At 32.6% G+C, this 14,580-nt stretch overlaps 1 protein-coding gene across 1 annotated transcript; it reads left to right on the top strand.

Annotated features, from left to right (window-relative positions):
- The first annotated feature begins 10,215 nt into the window (after positions 1–10,215).
- LOC145954152 (zinc finger protein CONSTANS-LIKE 2-like) lies at positions 10,216–12,384 on the top strand. Its single transcript, XM_083067903.1, has 2 exons — positions 10,216–11,225; positions 11,822–12,384. Exons 1-2 carry the CDS (start codon positions 10,470–10,472, stop codon positions 12,176–12,178), a joined length of 1,113 nt encoding a protein of 370 aa, XP_082924029.1. The 5' UTR covers positions 10,216–10,469; the 3' UTR covers positions 12,179–12,384.
- Positions 12,385–14,580: the final 2,196 nt, after the last annotated feature.

Raw genomic sequence — 14,580 nt, 5'->3', positions numbered from 1 at the left:
TTTTTAAATCAAAAAATTTTTCCTAATTCATATTTTAATTTCTTATACTTCAAAATGACAACTTATTATTTAAATTAATTCATTTCTTATGTTTTAATTTTTAATCTTTTGATGAAAAAAATATTTTAGTTTCATAATTTTTTAATTATTTTTTTAGCAAAATATTTTTTATTTATACATAATTCTTAAATATAATAATTGTACAATAAAATTTTCTATTTTGAGAGGGATACATAATCCCTCACAGATTGTAACGAAATTTGTGACGGAATACAATTTTTAAAAATTTTCCGTCACAGAATTCGTCACAAAATTATTCATTAAATTTTGTGACGAATTTTTGTGACGAAATATTTAGAGGAATCAAAATCCGTCACTAAATCCGTCGCAATTTTTTATTTATTTATTAGTGTATAAAGAGTTTCTAGTACTACCATCAATGTTATAGATGTTGAGGGAAGACATCATTTTGTGTAGTTTCGACATCATAGTTTTTCCTTGAAAGTCACTGTTAGAATCTTGATATTTGGTATTAAATCAATGCCAACAATTAAAGGCTAAGTGCTTATATTTGCTACAAACTTGGCATTTTGGTGTCCTGGAATTTCTGTCACCATTACTAACACCTCTAAAATGAGAGGATCTGCCTCTACCTCTATTTGAACCTCTAAAATTGTTGTTTTTAAATCTCCCTTGACTTGAATCATGGTTTGGAGCCTTGTTGAGATTGCCTCTACCATTCTAAGATAGTGTAAGGATCAGTCTAAGAAATGATAAACATAATTATTAAATTTTATTCATTTGGTAGACCATCAATAATGATTTCAATGTGCTCAACAGTAACAATAGCTGAGCTTACCGCAATGAGGGTATTCACAATCTTTTTAATGAAAAGTAAGTAATCATTCATTTCTTCTTTTTTTCTTAATGTTCTTTAACTGAATTTTCAATTGATTAACATTTTCTCTTGTTTGTGATGCAAAAAATATACTTGGAGTTTATTCCAAATCTGGAATGCAAATTCACATCTCATCATTTTAGTGTGGAGGTTTGAAGACATTAAGGCAAGGGGCCATATAAACATGTATTGATCTTGTTGCTCCCAAGATTCATATATTTCATTTACTTTCCCTAATTCTTCATCTTTATCATTCAAGAACTTGTGTGGCATCTCCCTAAATTTTCTTCTGAGATAAACTTGCAACTCATAAGCTTTGATTATACCCATGGATTGCATTTTCCATGTCAAGAAATTATCATCATCCAACTTTACTAAGATTGGAATCATTCAATGAGAAATAGGAATGGAAGATTGTGCAAGTGTGCCCATGATTGATTATTGGCTCTAATACCATAAAGGTTGTAACAACCCGTTGTGGTTGCCACACTATGTGGAATCACTACTACTAGTAGCAGAAATTAAATTACTAGAACATACAAGATTAAGATAAGGAACATAACATACATATATATAACATGAGTATATAAATAAAACAACCAAATTGATATAAACATGATATATACATGTATATAGTAATCCCAAATAATCTTATGTCCTAGTATTGGTAAGGTACATTAGTAGTAGCACCATCAAAAAGATCACAATGTCTGCTTGCAACAGCTCCTCAAGCCTAGTCCTAATCTGCTCACATACCATGTATGATAATCATAGTCCAAACCACCATGGAAATAGAAAGGGTAAGTCAGAGTTTGAAAACATGTACATTTAGAAAACAAGTTTATAATATACAACATCACGCCATATATCATACATGAAAGCTAACACACTCAAAGCAAACATCTACCTCATCCAATTATGTTCCGCAAAGCATCAATAATGCATATGGACACACCTCAGCATACATCATATACAAACATATCAACCAATGCATCAAGCATTCACCTACAGTCTAAGTGAGCAGTCTAAGTGATTTCCACCCAACCGAATCAACCTAATTGTTTTCACACCTAAAGTATCAACTCAATCATAGCAAAATGGGATACCAATCCCTCCTCTAGTTTCTCAAGTCTCATCACTTACACTAGAAAAGTTTGATTCCAGTGTCAGGAGTAGTATAGTTAGGTATAAGCTTACCATGACCTTGGCATGCATTACCAAGTCACATATGCAATTTATCCATCGATTATCCTCAAGAAAACATACAACCTTTCCAGGTACTTAGTTAAGGGTTATAGCCCTCGACCTCCTACCTTACTCAACCACTAACTAAGGACTTGGAGGAGACTCAACACACCTCAAAACCTACTCCAAGAGACACACCTACTAAAAGAGGGTTTTTTTTTTAAATAGTGGCTTACCCGAGCACCACTTCAAGACACCCTATATGGGATCTTTAGTTTTAAAAATAATTTTCTCTCCTCAAGTCCTAAGTTAGCCATCATGCTTTGATGTCACACTGCATTCTCAACATCCACACCTCACCATGGCACCCTTGTCTTGAATATTTAGAAAATCCATGAAATCAAACTGTTGTATGAATTGCATGAACTGCTTGAAACCATTTTATATCTGAAACGATTTGATAGATTATATTTGTCATCATCAAAAAAGGGGATATTGTTAAGTCAGACAAAGCAATTCCCAGAAATTTTTTGAACATGACAAATATAATACATATTGTTATCACTAATCTGTGTAGTAGTGTTTCAGATATGTATAAGAGTAGGGAAAGCTAAAGCATGAAGCAGGGTCAAGCAAAACAAGGATCCAACAAAACAAGCCAAATAACAGAAGGATCGTGGCTTGCGTATCAGTCGATAATGAACATAAAATTAAGATATGCCAAGAAAAATCCAGAGTGCAATAGAAGAAATCAGTAACAAGAACAAAGCAAGATCCAAGACAAACTTGACTCAAGCACCAAACAAACATCAGACGAAGCTCAAGGGTCAACCATACACATTCAAGCAAATAAAACGATCTCAGTCATTGGATAATCCAAGATAAAGAAGCATTCCAGGAAGAATAAGAATTATTCATACTCAAGACTGATCAAACGAGATGAAAAAGTCAAAGTCTAAACCTTAGACGGAGACTCAATTTCCCAAATGCAAAAAAAAGCATGATGAAAAGCGTCTAGAATCCACTAGTCACAATAAGTAAGATCATACATCATCTCCAGTTTTAAGAAAAGCGCACGGAATTATCAAAGATATGAAAAGAAAGAAGAAAAATGCAAAAGCACGAAGTCACAAGTCTAAGCTGCGTGTGTCAGGGCAAGTACACCTACTTTTTAGAAAGGCAACGCCTCCGTAGCTATAATGACGGAAAAAGGACAAACATACCTAGGGCATGATTGAAGTCAGAAATAAAAGGAGACAAATCATTCAAAGGACTTCACATGAGACAAATTGAGCAAGCAAAGCATTTAATGCAAAATCAAACGCATTAAATGAAGAAGATCTGTGTAGCCATGAACGAACGCTTATCTGCACCAACAGAAAGCTCCACCTCAATGGACACATTCAAATTCAAATAACGGACAGATCTATCACAAGGCTATAAATATCAAGACCTAAGAAGAAAAGAAATTGAAGAGAAACAAGCAATAAGTCAAACCAAGCGTCAAAACAACCTTACCTCTCTTCTTGTGAAAAAGTTAAACATTTGTGTAAAACTAAGATAGCTTATCCTAGTGAATGTAGAAATCAGTTTATCCTCTCTGTGAGAGTTACATACACACTCTAAACACATTCTTGTAAAACTAAGGTTGAAAACCTTAGTGAGTGTAGAAACTAGTATATCCTCTCTATGAGAGTCATATACACACTCAAAACATCTATCGTCTGTAAAGCCTAAAGAGGTTAGCAAAAGAATACTTGTAGAACCAGAAGTGGTTTAAGAATACTAGCGTCAGCGAGTGAAGTTGATGAACTAGGAGTGGTTAAGAATACTTAAGCAACCAAAAGTGGTTTAAGAATACTAGTGTTAGCAAGTGAGCATTTAAATTTAAAACAAGGAAAATTTCTTTGATTAATAAGATCAAGGTCACAAAACAATATCAAGCACCTTTAAATTTCTTTGATTATTAAGTAAGTGAGACAATACCTCAAAATTAAAGGAAAATTCAAGTTATTAGTTGCTTACAACATTGTTTTAAAAGACTTAAATAAATACATCAAAAACACAATTCAAAAAAATATCAAATCAGATTGAATACTAAAGTAAATAACACAATATAGGTTTATCACTTCAACCATCAACAATAGTCTGTTAAGTCTTGCAAATTAACACTAGTTTACATCAAAATTCATGACTTCAAGTTGTATGCATCCATTATCAACATTGTGACTTGTCTATCTTCCAATGAAGGATTTTGAAGACAAATTACCCAAAATGTAGAAAAAAATTTCTTGAAACCAAAAGCATGATCAACAATTGTAAATTAACAATAAACCAAATTGAATGATTACATATATAATTTACACAGCCAAACAAAATGATAATATAACTAAAAACTTAATACCTCAACCATACTTAGTATGATACTTCATATTTCATTATTAAAATCATTGTTGTGAAAATCAATTTCTTCTTCGTCCGATGGTAAATGTAACAGCTCAGTCACGTGAATATTACTTCCAATATTTTATATATATAATAATTATGTACATTATATTATTAATATTATTAAAGAAAATTTTATAAACTTACTTACATATAACACTTTATATTTGCATCATATATTAAACAAAATCTTTACAATAATGTACATACTTTAAAATTACTTATTTCTTACAATAATTTTTATAATGTTTATATATCGGGTTGATACAAGTTCACTATAGGATTAACATGATTTGTTGGAGGTAAATAAAAAGTGACTATTAGGGATGGCAACGGGGCAGGGAGGGTACGGGTTTTATGATACCCGTCCCCGTCCCCGCAAGTCAAACCCAAACCCAAACCCGTCCCCGTACCCGTCGGGTATGGGATTTTTATCCCCATCCCCGTCCCCGTCGGGTATCGGGTATACCCGTACCCGTTAATTTTTTTATTTTTTATTTTTTTTTAAAAAAAATGATATTTTTAAATTATTTTTTTATTATATTATAATTATAAAATTATTTATCTATCTCATACTATAATAAATAATCACACATAAAAAAAAATATTAAATTTTTTTAATATAATTAAATTGAAAGTAGGTATTAAATTAAAAATGGAAACGGGGACGGGGACGGGTACGGGTACGGGTACGGGTACGGGACGGGTAAGTACATACCCGTACCCGTACCCGTACCCGATTTAATATATCGGGTTTTACCCGTACCCGTACCCGTACCCGGTCAAACCGGGTATTCCCCGTCAAAATTGGAACGGGTTCGGGTATTACCCGTGGGTACGGGTATACTTGCCATCCCTAGTGACTATTATCTGGCCATCTATGATAACGGGATTTTGTTGGATTGGTAAAAATACAAAAGTTGATAATCCTATCCCCTGAAATGTAACGGCATTTGCAAATGCGTCCATAGCCCAACTGGTACCCGGAAAAATTGTAGTAATAACGAAAGAGAAAAGACCTGGTACAATTGGTAGGTCCATCTATTTTTTATTATAATTAATTAAATATTTTACACAAGAAAAATAAGGAGTGAGAACAATTTTTAAAAAAATATTTATAATCACATAACATGCGTAGAAATAGTTAATATTAGAAAATATACATATAAAAATTTTGAATTACACTTGCAATGACTAGTCAGGATAAATGAGCATTATAATAGCAACTAACAAAAGGATTTTTAATCTTAACTCCTTATTCATTTAAATCCCCAAGGTCAAACCTCCAACTACAAATAATTCAAATTTTATCTTCTATGGCCATAGAATAATATTTATCTTTAAATACATGAAGAAATAACAATAAAACGAGTCAAAGATATTTTAACGAAATTATATTATAGTTAATCATAAAAACAATCACGCTAAATAAATTTGAGTATTTATCATTATTTAAGTTTTAAATAAATAATATTTACGTGAATGAAATATATTAAAGAGTACCAATCAAGTAAATGACAATGATAATCATTATAAAATAATTAAACAATATAAAATATGAACATCTTAATAATTATTATGGATAAAAATAATCATAGGATAAGCAAATAAATGAGGTTAGGGACACCTCACTAATATAAATACACATAGAAAATAACATAAATAAATAAACATAGTAGTATATAAAATTTTAAAGAGATAAAGTTCTCATCCCTCTTACCTTAGTAGAGATATAAAATTGTTCTAGAGATAGCCTAAAACAGTGTACCACAACTTTCTTCCTCACGTAATATTTCTTTCTCTTTTTACGTTCTCTCCCATTGTTGTTCGTTCTCTCCCACTGTTGCTTCGAATGTTCAATTGGTGCTACTATTTATAGAGGGTGTAATGTCCCTTGCTTACGTAAGATCATGTGTAATACCATGTGAAATTTGTTGTTGTGCTCAGTAATTATCCATTTACTTACTTATTTATTTACTCTACATTATCTACTGCATTGCTCAGTAATTATCCTTATCCATCCATTTACTTACTTAGTTATTTACTCTACATTATCTACTGCATTGCTCAGTAATTATCCTTATCCATGAACACACTAACACACTCTACACATATTTACTACACCACACCACACACATTATCGCACCACACACCACATTTATCATGTCACTTCATACCACGTAATCATACACATTCACCTTATCTTCCCACGTAATTGCACACATTCACATTATCTTTATGGTAGGACTTGAACCTATGACCTGGAACTTATAGTTCTTATACACAACCACTCAAACCACTGAACCATTTTATTTTATATGTCTATAGCATCATACAAATTTATAATAAGTTGTTTTTAGTATGTAATAATATTTATAATATAATTGGATATCACATACATACACACACACACACACACACACACATATATATATATATACATTTAGTTTAGAAATAAAATACTAGTATTTATCTATTTATTTTAAATATACTAACTAAAATTTAAGAGTTGATTTAAAATAATAATAATAATAAAAAAATTATAAATAAATATTAGATGATTCTATTTTATTAATTAGATCATAATAATTATATAATTAGGAATAAATATTTTATAATTTTATTTCACTAAAAATGTTGTAATAAAAATTTGATATATTGTGAAAATATTGTACTTATTCTCTATTATCTATATATATATATATATATATATATATATATATATATATATATATTATAATAACTAAAAATTTCAATTACTTGTACCTTGGAATGTCAACGGGGGGAAACTTTCAGCTTGTCAAGGCGATCCTAATAGTTTGAGGTTGACCCTCTAAAACATACACCGAAGATTCCCCATCATCGTCCTCGTCTCTACTGTTCCTCTGTACCACTTCAACACTCATGGGTTCGTTGGACGCCAAGGTAGAGTCACCAGATAAGGTAGGTAATAAGGACAAAGAATCTAATTCGGTCCTAGAAGAAGATGACCCGCTCGTGTCCTTGAAAGAAGAACTAACCTCCATTAACTCGACGCGCAAACCCATTTTAGTATCGAACATTCAGAATAAGAATCACGTACCTTCTTAGTAAGTAGGATTGGTAGACTCGGTCTCAGTCACTATCGATTCTCAACCTTAGGCTCAAGAGCACAAGTGCACGCAAAGTGGCCCCCCACCAACTATTTGTAGTATCCATAGGGCGGGAGCCCTAAAAGCAACGCATTTATGGGAACCGTTGGATCCGTTTTGTCCAAGGGTTCAAGATTCAAAACCCTTCGAATTCCCCAATCGTAATGCCTCGCATTGAAAAGTTGCGGTCGTTGCAACCGTTACGATCTCATTATTTTGTAACCTTCGCGTCGCTTTTCTCCTCAAGACAAAGGGGCTTGTGTACTAGGAGGGAACGTGTGGCCACGTGTTGTGCAGGTGACATGCCACATGGCATACAATTTCATGACTTAGCCAAATTAGTGTGAAACCCTTTGGCCATCTCGTCTCGAACCTATTGGTCTCATTGACTGACGACACGCCAAGAGATACTAGATATGATCGCCACACGGGGCACTAAACCGAGGAATATGTATTCAGTTTGGCCATCTCGACCATACCAGTGGCCGAGGCTCTCGAAAACATCCAGTATGGGTCAAACAAATTGATACACCAGAATCAAACGTCTCGACCGTCTCAGCCGTCAAAATGCATGACCCTCTTCCATGAGTGACCGCCCTTGCCCTCTTAACCAAACCGAAATCCAAAAATGCCAAGATGATGTCATCATTGAACCTTGTTATAACTAGTCGCGTAATTAACAAAGATAATGCAAGGTTAGGAGCTAATTTGTCATTAGCCATCGTATTACCTAATTGGTAATTAGGGAACGAGGCCCACCACGTTTAAGCCCATTACGGTCAGTATAAATAGTCACACAAAACGAGATATGGTTATTGTTCATTTATTATTACTATCGATATTCGTATTTGTCTTGACTTGAGTATCGGAGTGCCTTTTACAGGTATCTCCCCCCTGTATTGCAACTCAAAGCTCCCGTTCAACCCTCAATATACAAGAAGATTACTAGTGTGTCCGCTGACCGATACACATTTTATAATCAATTTCTCAAAAGTTAATATCTTTAATTTTTGTTTATATATTGTACATGATTATTATGATTTAATGAAATTAATTATGCTCTCTTAACAATTTAATTACGTTATCGGTTGATGTCATAATTTAATTTTCTAATATACTAAATATTTGCTTAGATTATATCCGAGTTTGACTTAATGCAACAACTTAATTTTGACAGAATTTTATAATAAATAATAATAAAATATTCATTTTTTTTTAAAGAAAAGTCGAACTTGAAAATCCTATATTGAAATGGGTGAAATACACAAGCCTTTTTTTTATTATGTAAGAAGTGGTTTAATTACCAAGCATTGAGAAAAGGAATTTAGGATTTTATATAATTAAGCTGACAACAAATTGAACTATTTTGAAAATAGTTTCAAGTTTTGATTCGATAATTTAAAAAAAAAATCATTGAATTTTATTTATAAAAAAACTACCTATGATATTATGACACATTAATTACTTGTGACAAAGGACTAATAAATATTTTAATAACTTCATATCATTATTATATCCATATACATTAAATAATCTTACTTAATCATGTTTAACTTTTTTTAATTACTTACAAAGTTAATCATATTTACACGGTTAATCACACAAGATAACAAATAACCTTCTATTATTATTAACAACTTGTAAAAAAAAATTAATTACTAATATATATATATATATATATATATATATATATATATATCAATAATTACAAAACATTGTTTTAATTACATATTGATAAATTATATACAAATATTTACTTTTAACCACTTAAAAAATAAAATTAACCAGGTTTTCATGCGGATAATTCTTGCATATTTGTCCATCAAAATCGTGTGCACATGCATGTCAACATAAAGAAGTAAGAGAAAAGAGGGTATTGTCATACTAACATCCTTCAAAATCGTGTGCACTTGCATGTCAACACAAAGAAGTAAAAGAAAAGAGGGTGATGTCATACTAACATGCACTCCACTACAGTCTACAGTCTGCATAATTATATAAGCTATAACAAATCAATGGTTAACAGTGATATTGAACGAATTGATATAAGAATATATTTAGAACAGCTTAATAATATTAGCTCAGTAATATTTATCGATTATAAATTACTTATTTTTATAGACATCTTATAGTAAATATATAATCACAATATTGTTCTTAAAAAGACAACTTAATATTTACTCATCATAAATATTAAATCAATTAAACTTCACATAAAACTTAACAAACTTGTATAATAAACTTATATATATATATATCACATAACATTTAACCCATTTTAATAATAATACAACTAAATAAAAATTCTTACAAAATACAGACTGTGATCTAATCATTTAACAGCCAAATACATTATGAAGAGATTGGTAAGTAGAGGGATTTTGACGGGTGCATGTATAGATAGATTCTACATGGACCCAAAATAATACGTGTCTCCCAAGTTGTGCCCCATGACAATATGAACAAAGCCCTCAACATGTCTTTAATGATTCCAAAAGGCAAAGAAGGGTCCAAACAAAACCCCCTCTCTCTCTCCTATTCAACCCCAAAACACAACCAACCACAAGATAAGCAAGAACTTGTGAACGCCACTAACTTGTTGCCACATTGGCACCCTTGATTCTCCCCCAACACTACTTGGTTCACCTCACACTCTCACTCACCTCACTTCACTTCCAACTCAACACAACACAACATAAACCCACTTCACTTCCCTTCCCAGCTTCCTCCAAACTAGTTCCCCCCTCACACACATACACAAAGTCACAAACCAACCAATCACACTCTTCACTACTCATTTCAGACACAACATGTTGAAGGAAGGCACCAACAACGTTGGTGGCAGCACCAGCAGCTGGTCACGTGTCTGCGACACGTGCCGCTCAGCCCCATGCACGCTCTACTGCCATGCAGACTCAGCGTACCTGTGTTCATCCTGTGATGCTCGCGTCCACGCAGCCAACCGTGTGGCCTCGAGATACGAGCGTGTGTGGGTGTGCGAAGCGTGCGAGCGTGCTCCCGCAGCGTTTCTATGCAAAGCTGACGCAGCTTCTCTTTGTTCTTCATGCGATGCTGACATCCACTCCGCAAACGTTCTCGCTAGCCGCCACCACCGCGTGCCTATTCTCCCCATCTCTGGGTCCCTCCTCTTCGTTGATCACGAACCTCATCATGAACCCGACAACAACGTCGGGTTCGCGAGCGTTCGTGAGGTGGAAGAGGAGGAAGAAGAGGTTTTTGATGAGTACGAGGATGAGGTCGAAGCTGCTTCGTGGCTGTTGCCTCATCCTGTGAAGGTAAGTATAGAGGAGGAGAATGGCTGTGATGACGAGGGTTTTTTGTTTGGTGATGAGTATTTAGATTTTGACCTTGTGGATTGTAACTCGTGTGCTCACAACAACACGTTTAGCAACGTTTATCAGAACCAGCAGAATTACAATACTCTCCCTCAGAACTATGCAGTGGTTCCAGTTCAAGTGCCACAACAATCGCAGTGTTTTCAACCTGGTTTGGACTTTGACTCTTCAAAAGCTGGGTTCAGTTACGATGGTTCTCTTAGTCAAAGTGTAAGGGTCTTCCTTTTACTTTTATGAATTATGAGTTTCTTTTTGGTTTAGTTTGTTGTTTTATGGTAAGGGGTTTTTTTGGCCTTTCTCTTTTTCCAAACTCTTTGGATCATTCATCTGTTAGGTTAGAGGTGTGTGCATATTTAAGAGATATTAATCTTGACTTTTTATTAAAAAACCCTATTTCTCATAAATAAATAAAAAGGTGCATGTGATTGGTGGGCTAGAGTTCATATTCTATTTGATTTTGCTTTGACTTTTCCTTCAAAGGGTAGTTTCTCTGCTTTCGACATTCTTTTGGAACCAAAGTGGGGTTCATAATAGTTTCTTTTTTCTGGAAATGCTGGCAAACTCAACTATTCTAGTTCCATTCCCATGTCATGCATGTGACTCCATTATTATTTGCCTACCCCTTTAATTTCCCATTCACTTTTCTGGCTTGAGATACATATTTTTATTTAATTTTTGTTGTGTAGAAGAGCTTTCCCTTTATGGTGCCTTCTATTCTATTTGTCAACTTGTTGATTAATTTCTCAAACTTCCTACACACTCTACTCTATGATAATTAACTTATTTTGTATTTCATTTAAATATAGGTTTCGGTTTCATCAATGGATGTTGGCGTTGTACCAGAATCAACAGTAAGCGAAATCTCAATGTCTCACTCAAAGTCTTCAATAGGGACATGTGACCTATTTCCTCCCCTTCCCTTGCCTTCACATCTTATACCAATGGATAGAGAGGCCAGAGTCCTAAGATACAGAGAGAAAAAGAAGACAAGAAAGTTTGAAAAGAAAATAAGGTATGCCTCAAGGAAGGCCTATGCAGAGACTAGACCCCGCATAAAGGGTCGATTTGCAAAGAGAACTAATAATGTAGAAGCTGAAGTGGACCAAATGCTCTCCACAACACTATTCACTGAAGTTGGAGGTAGCATTTTTCCCTCCTTCTGAATGGGGGAAAAAATAATGACCAAGACATAGAAAGAGAAGGTTCAGAACCACATCACTGGAAGGCTAATTAGTTTGCTCTTATTATGTATATTTGTTTCCATGTTTATGCTCTATAAATATAGTTCTTATATAAAGTTGCTAAACGATGTCTACACCTTACTTCTCAAAGTTTTGCCTTGCAATTTAATTTCTCAATTTCCATTGTCTTTCTAATTTTCAACAAATTTGTCTGGTATCCAGTCTTAGCTAGGTACAGTAACACTCATTGATCTAGGGAAAAATTAAATTTAAATCAATGAGTATGACTATAGTTAAAGAATCCAATAGAGAAGTAAAGCATAATCCTTCAATTCAGTTATTGATGCTTCAAACTGTTGTTTCTGTGAGCCAATCGATTAGACTATAGTTCAAGAATCCAGTGGAGAAGTAAAATTCAAGAGTTCAATTTTGCATTAATAGGTCAATTTGAGTGACCTTTCTTGTGAAAATGTAGGTAACTGAAACATTAGCAAATTTTCTTTTCTTTTCACTTGTTGCACATAACCAAAAAAAAAAAAAAAAACTACTCTTAAATCAAATTATTAGCATTTATATCGTTTTCTTTTTCTTTCTGTTTTTTTTCTTCCTTTGTCTACCGGTATCACTAGTGATCGATGGATAATTGCATGTAAAGTGTATACAAAAATCCCTGCAAGAAAAATGACTTATATTTACATATATTTTAATCTAAAAATACATTTTCATATGGATGTTTATGTTGTATAGATAAAACTCAAAAATGTTTGATGATGTGAGCAAAACTAATATATAAGTATCTTTGAGTACACATTTAAAAATGCTTTAAAAAGTTCTTTTACTATAATTTAGTAAAAAAATTCTTAAAAATATTGTTAACTTTATATTAATATTAATGTGATGGATTTGAAATGAAAATCTTGAACATGAGTTGATAAATTTTATCCAAACATGCCCGTAAAGAGAATGTCGAGTACCTTATATCTTTTGCTTTAATATAATTTGAACGAAATACAAGAGTTATAATTAGTAAAGATTTGCTCCTTTACTCTTGGAAATAAGTCAAAACATGTTGTATCGATGCTTAGCTTGTCTTTCTCTTCATTTTCGTGTTTTTCTTAATTTCCTGCACGATGAAATGAATTGAGATTCAATTTTTATAATTAATCACAGTTCAAATTGAAATATTCAAAATTAGTGTGAATGGATCTAAAAGCTTATTGTCTTGTATGTTCTTCCTAATAAATGGCCATCTCTCATTATTGGTGATGGGATCTACATACAAAATGTATAAACAAACTTTTAAAAACTTCATATTTAGTTATCCCTAATTAAATATATCGTGGATGCAAGATTGGATTTGAAGAAAATATATAAATATGAAACAAAATATAAATGTAATGGTAATGCTTCAATATTTCTAGGTTGAAAAATAAGTAATTTTTTATTTTACTATCAATATATTTCAGTTCAGGGACTGAAACTAATTTTGTTCATAATTTTGAAATTATCACTGATTCGAAGTATTTTTGCATACAATGATGATAAATTTATAATCTCTTATTAAATAAGTCATATTTATAACATGAATTTAGAGTACTTTACTTGTAACCATCGTATCAACTCATCGAATTAGGTTAGAAAACAAATATAGATACAATTGAACATGAAATATAACTATAATACTAGTGCATCAAGATGAAGTGAGAGCTCTAGGGGAAACAAGGCATGATAAAGAAAAAATGGTTAATCTTTTGCACTCTTTCTAAATGGCATATGCCACATAATGTGAATTGAAGTGCAAAAGAAAAGTGTAGCTGCACTTTTATCCATCGTGGAACTGAATATTTCGCAAAAAGAAAAACAAACGTGGAATGAAGCTATGGAAAACTCTACCATGAAACACGAAAATTCTTTATATCCATCGTATGAAGAGAATACTGGTAATCTGAAATTTGTAAAATGGAAAGAAAGGAGAAGCATAGCTGCACTAATTTAGGGTTGTCATAGTCTGAGAATATTAGAATAATCTATATCTTCAATGCCATTGGTTACATGTTACCTTTAGCACTCGTCATTCTCCTCCACAAATAGAAAATTTCACATTTCATGGTTGCAAAGCAGTGAACACCAAAGGTACTGATGCACTGCAAAGGGTTGAGTGGTTGGAATATTCTTAGAGCCTCTTTGTATAAAAGTGCAAATAATGTCATCTCTCTTTTACTCAAGGAGTGTATATGCATACCTTGGAATGTCAAGTTATCATTTTTTTTATTATTATGATTATTAAAAGAAAAAATATAGTTTTTATATGATCCTTAGGTTGTGTTATTTAGCTTAAATATATTTGATTATTTTTCAAAATGAGGTTTTCCAAAAATTAATGT

Source organism: Cajanus cajan, chromosome 2 (assembly GCF_000230855.2).
Source record: "Cajanus cajan strain Asha chromosome 2, NIPB_CcT2T_4, whole genome shotgun sequence".
Classification (NCBI taxonomy): domain Eukaryota; kingdom Viridiplantae; phylum Streptophyta; class Magnoliopsida; order Fabales; family Fabaceae; genus Cajanus; species Cajanus cajan.
The sequence above is the reverse complement of the archived record's forward strand: the minus strand, read 5'-3'. Positions and strand labels throughout refer to the sequence as shown.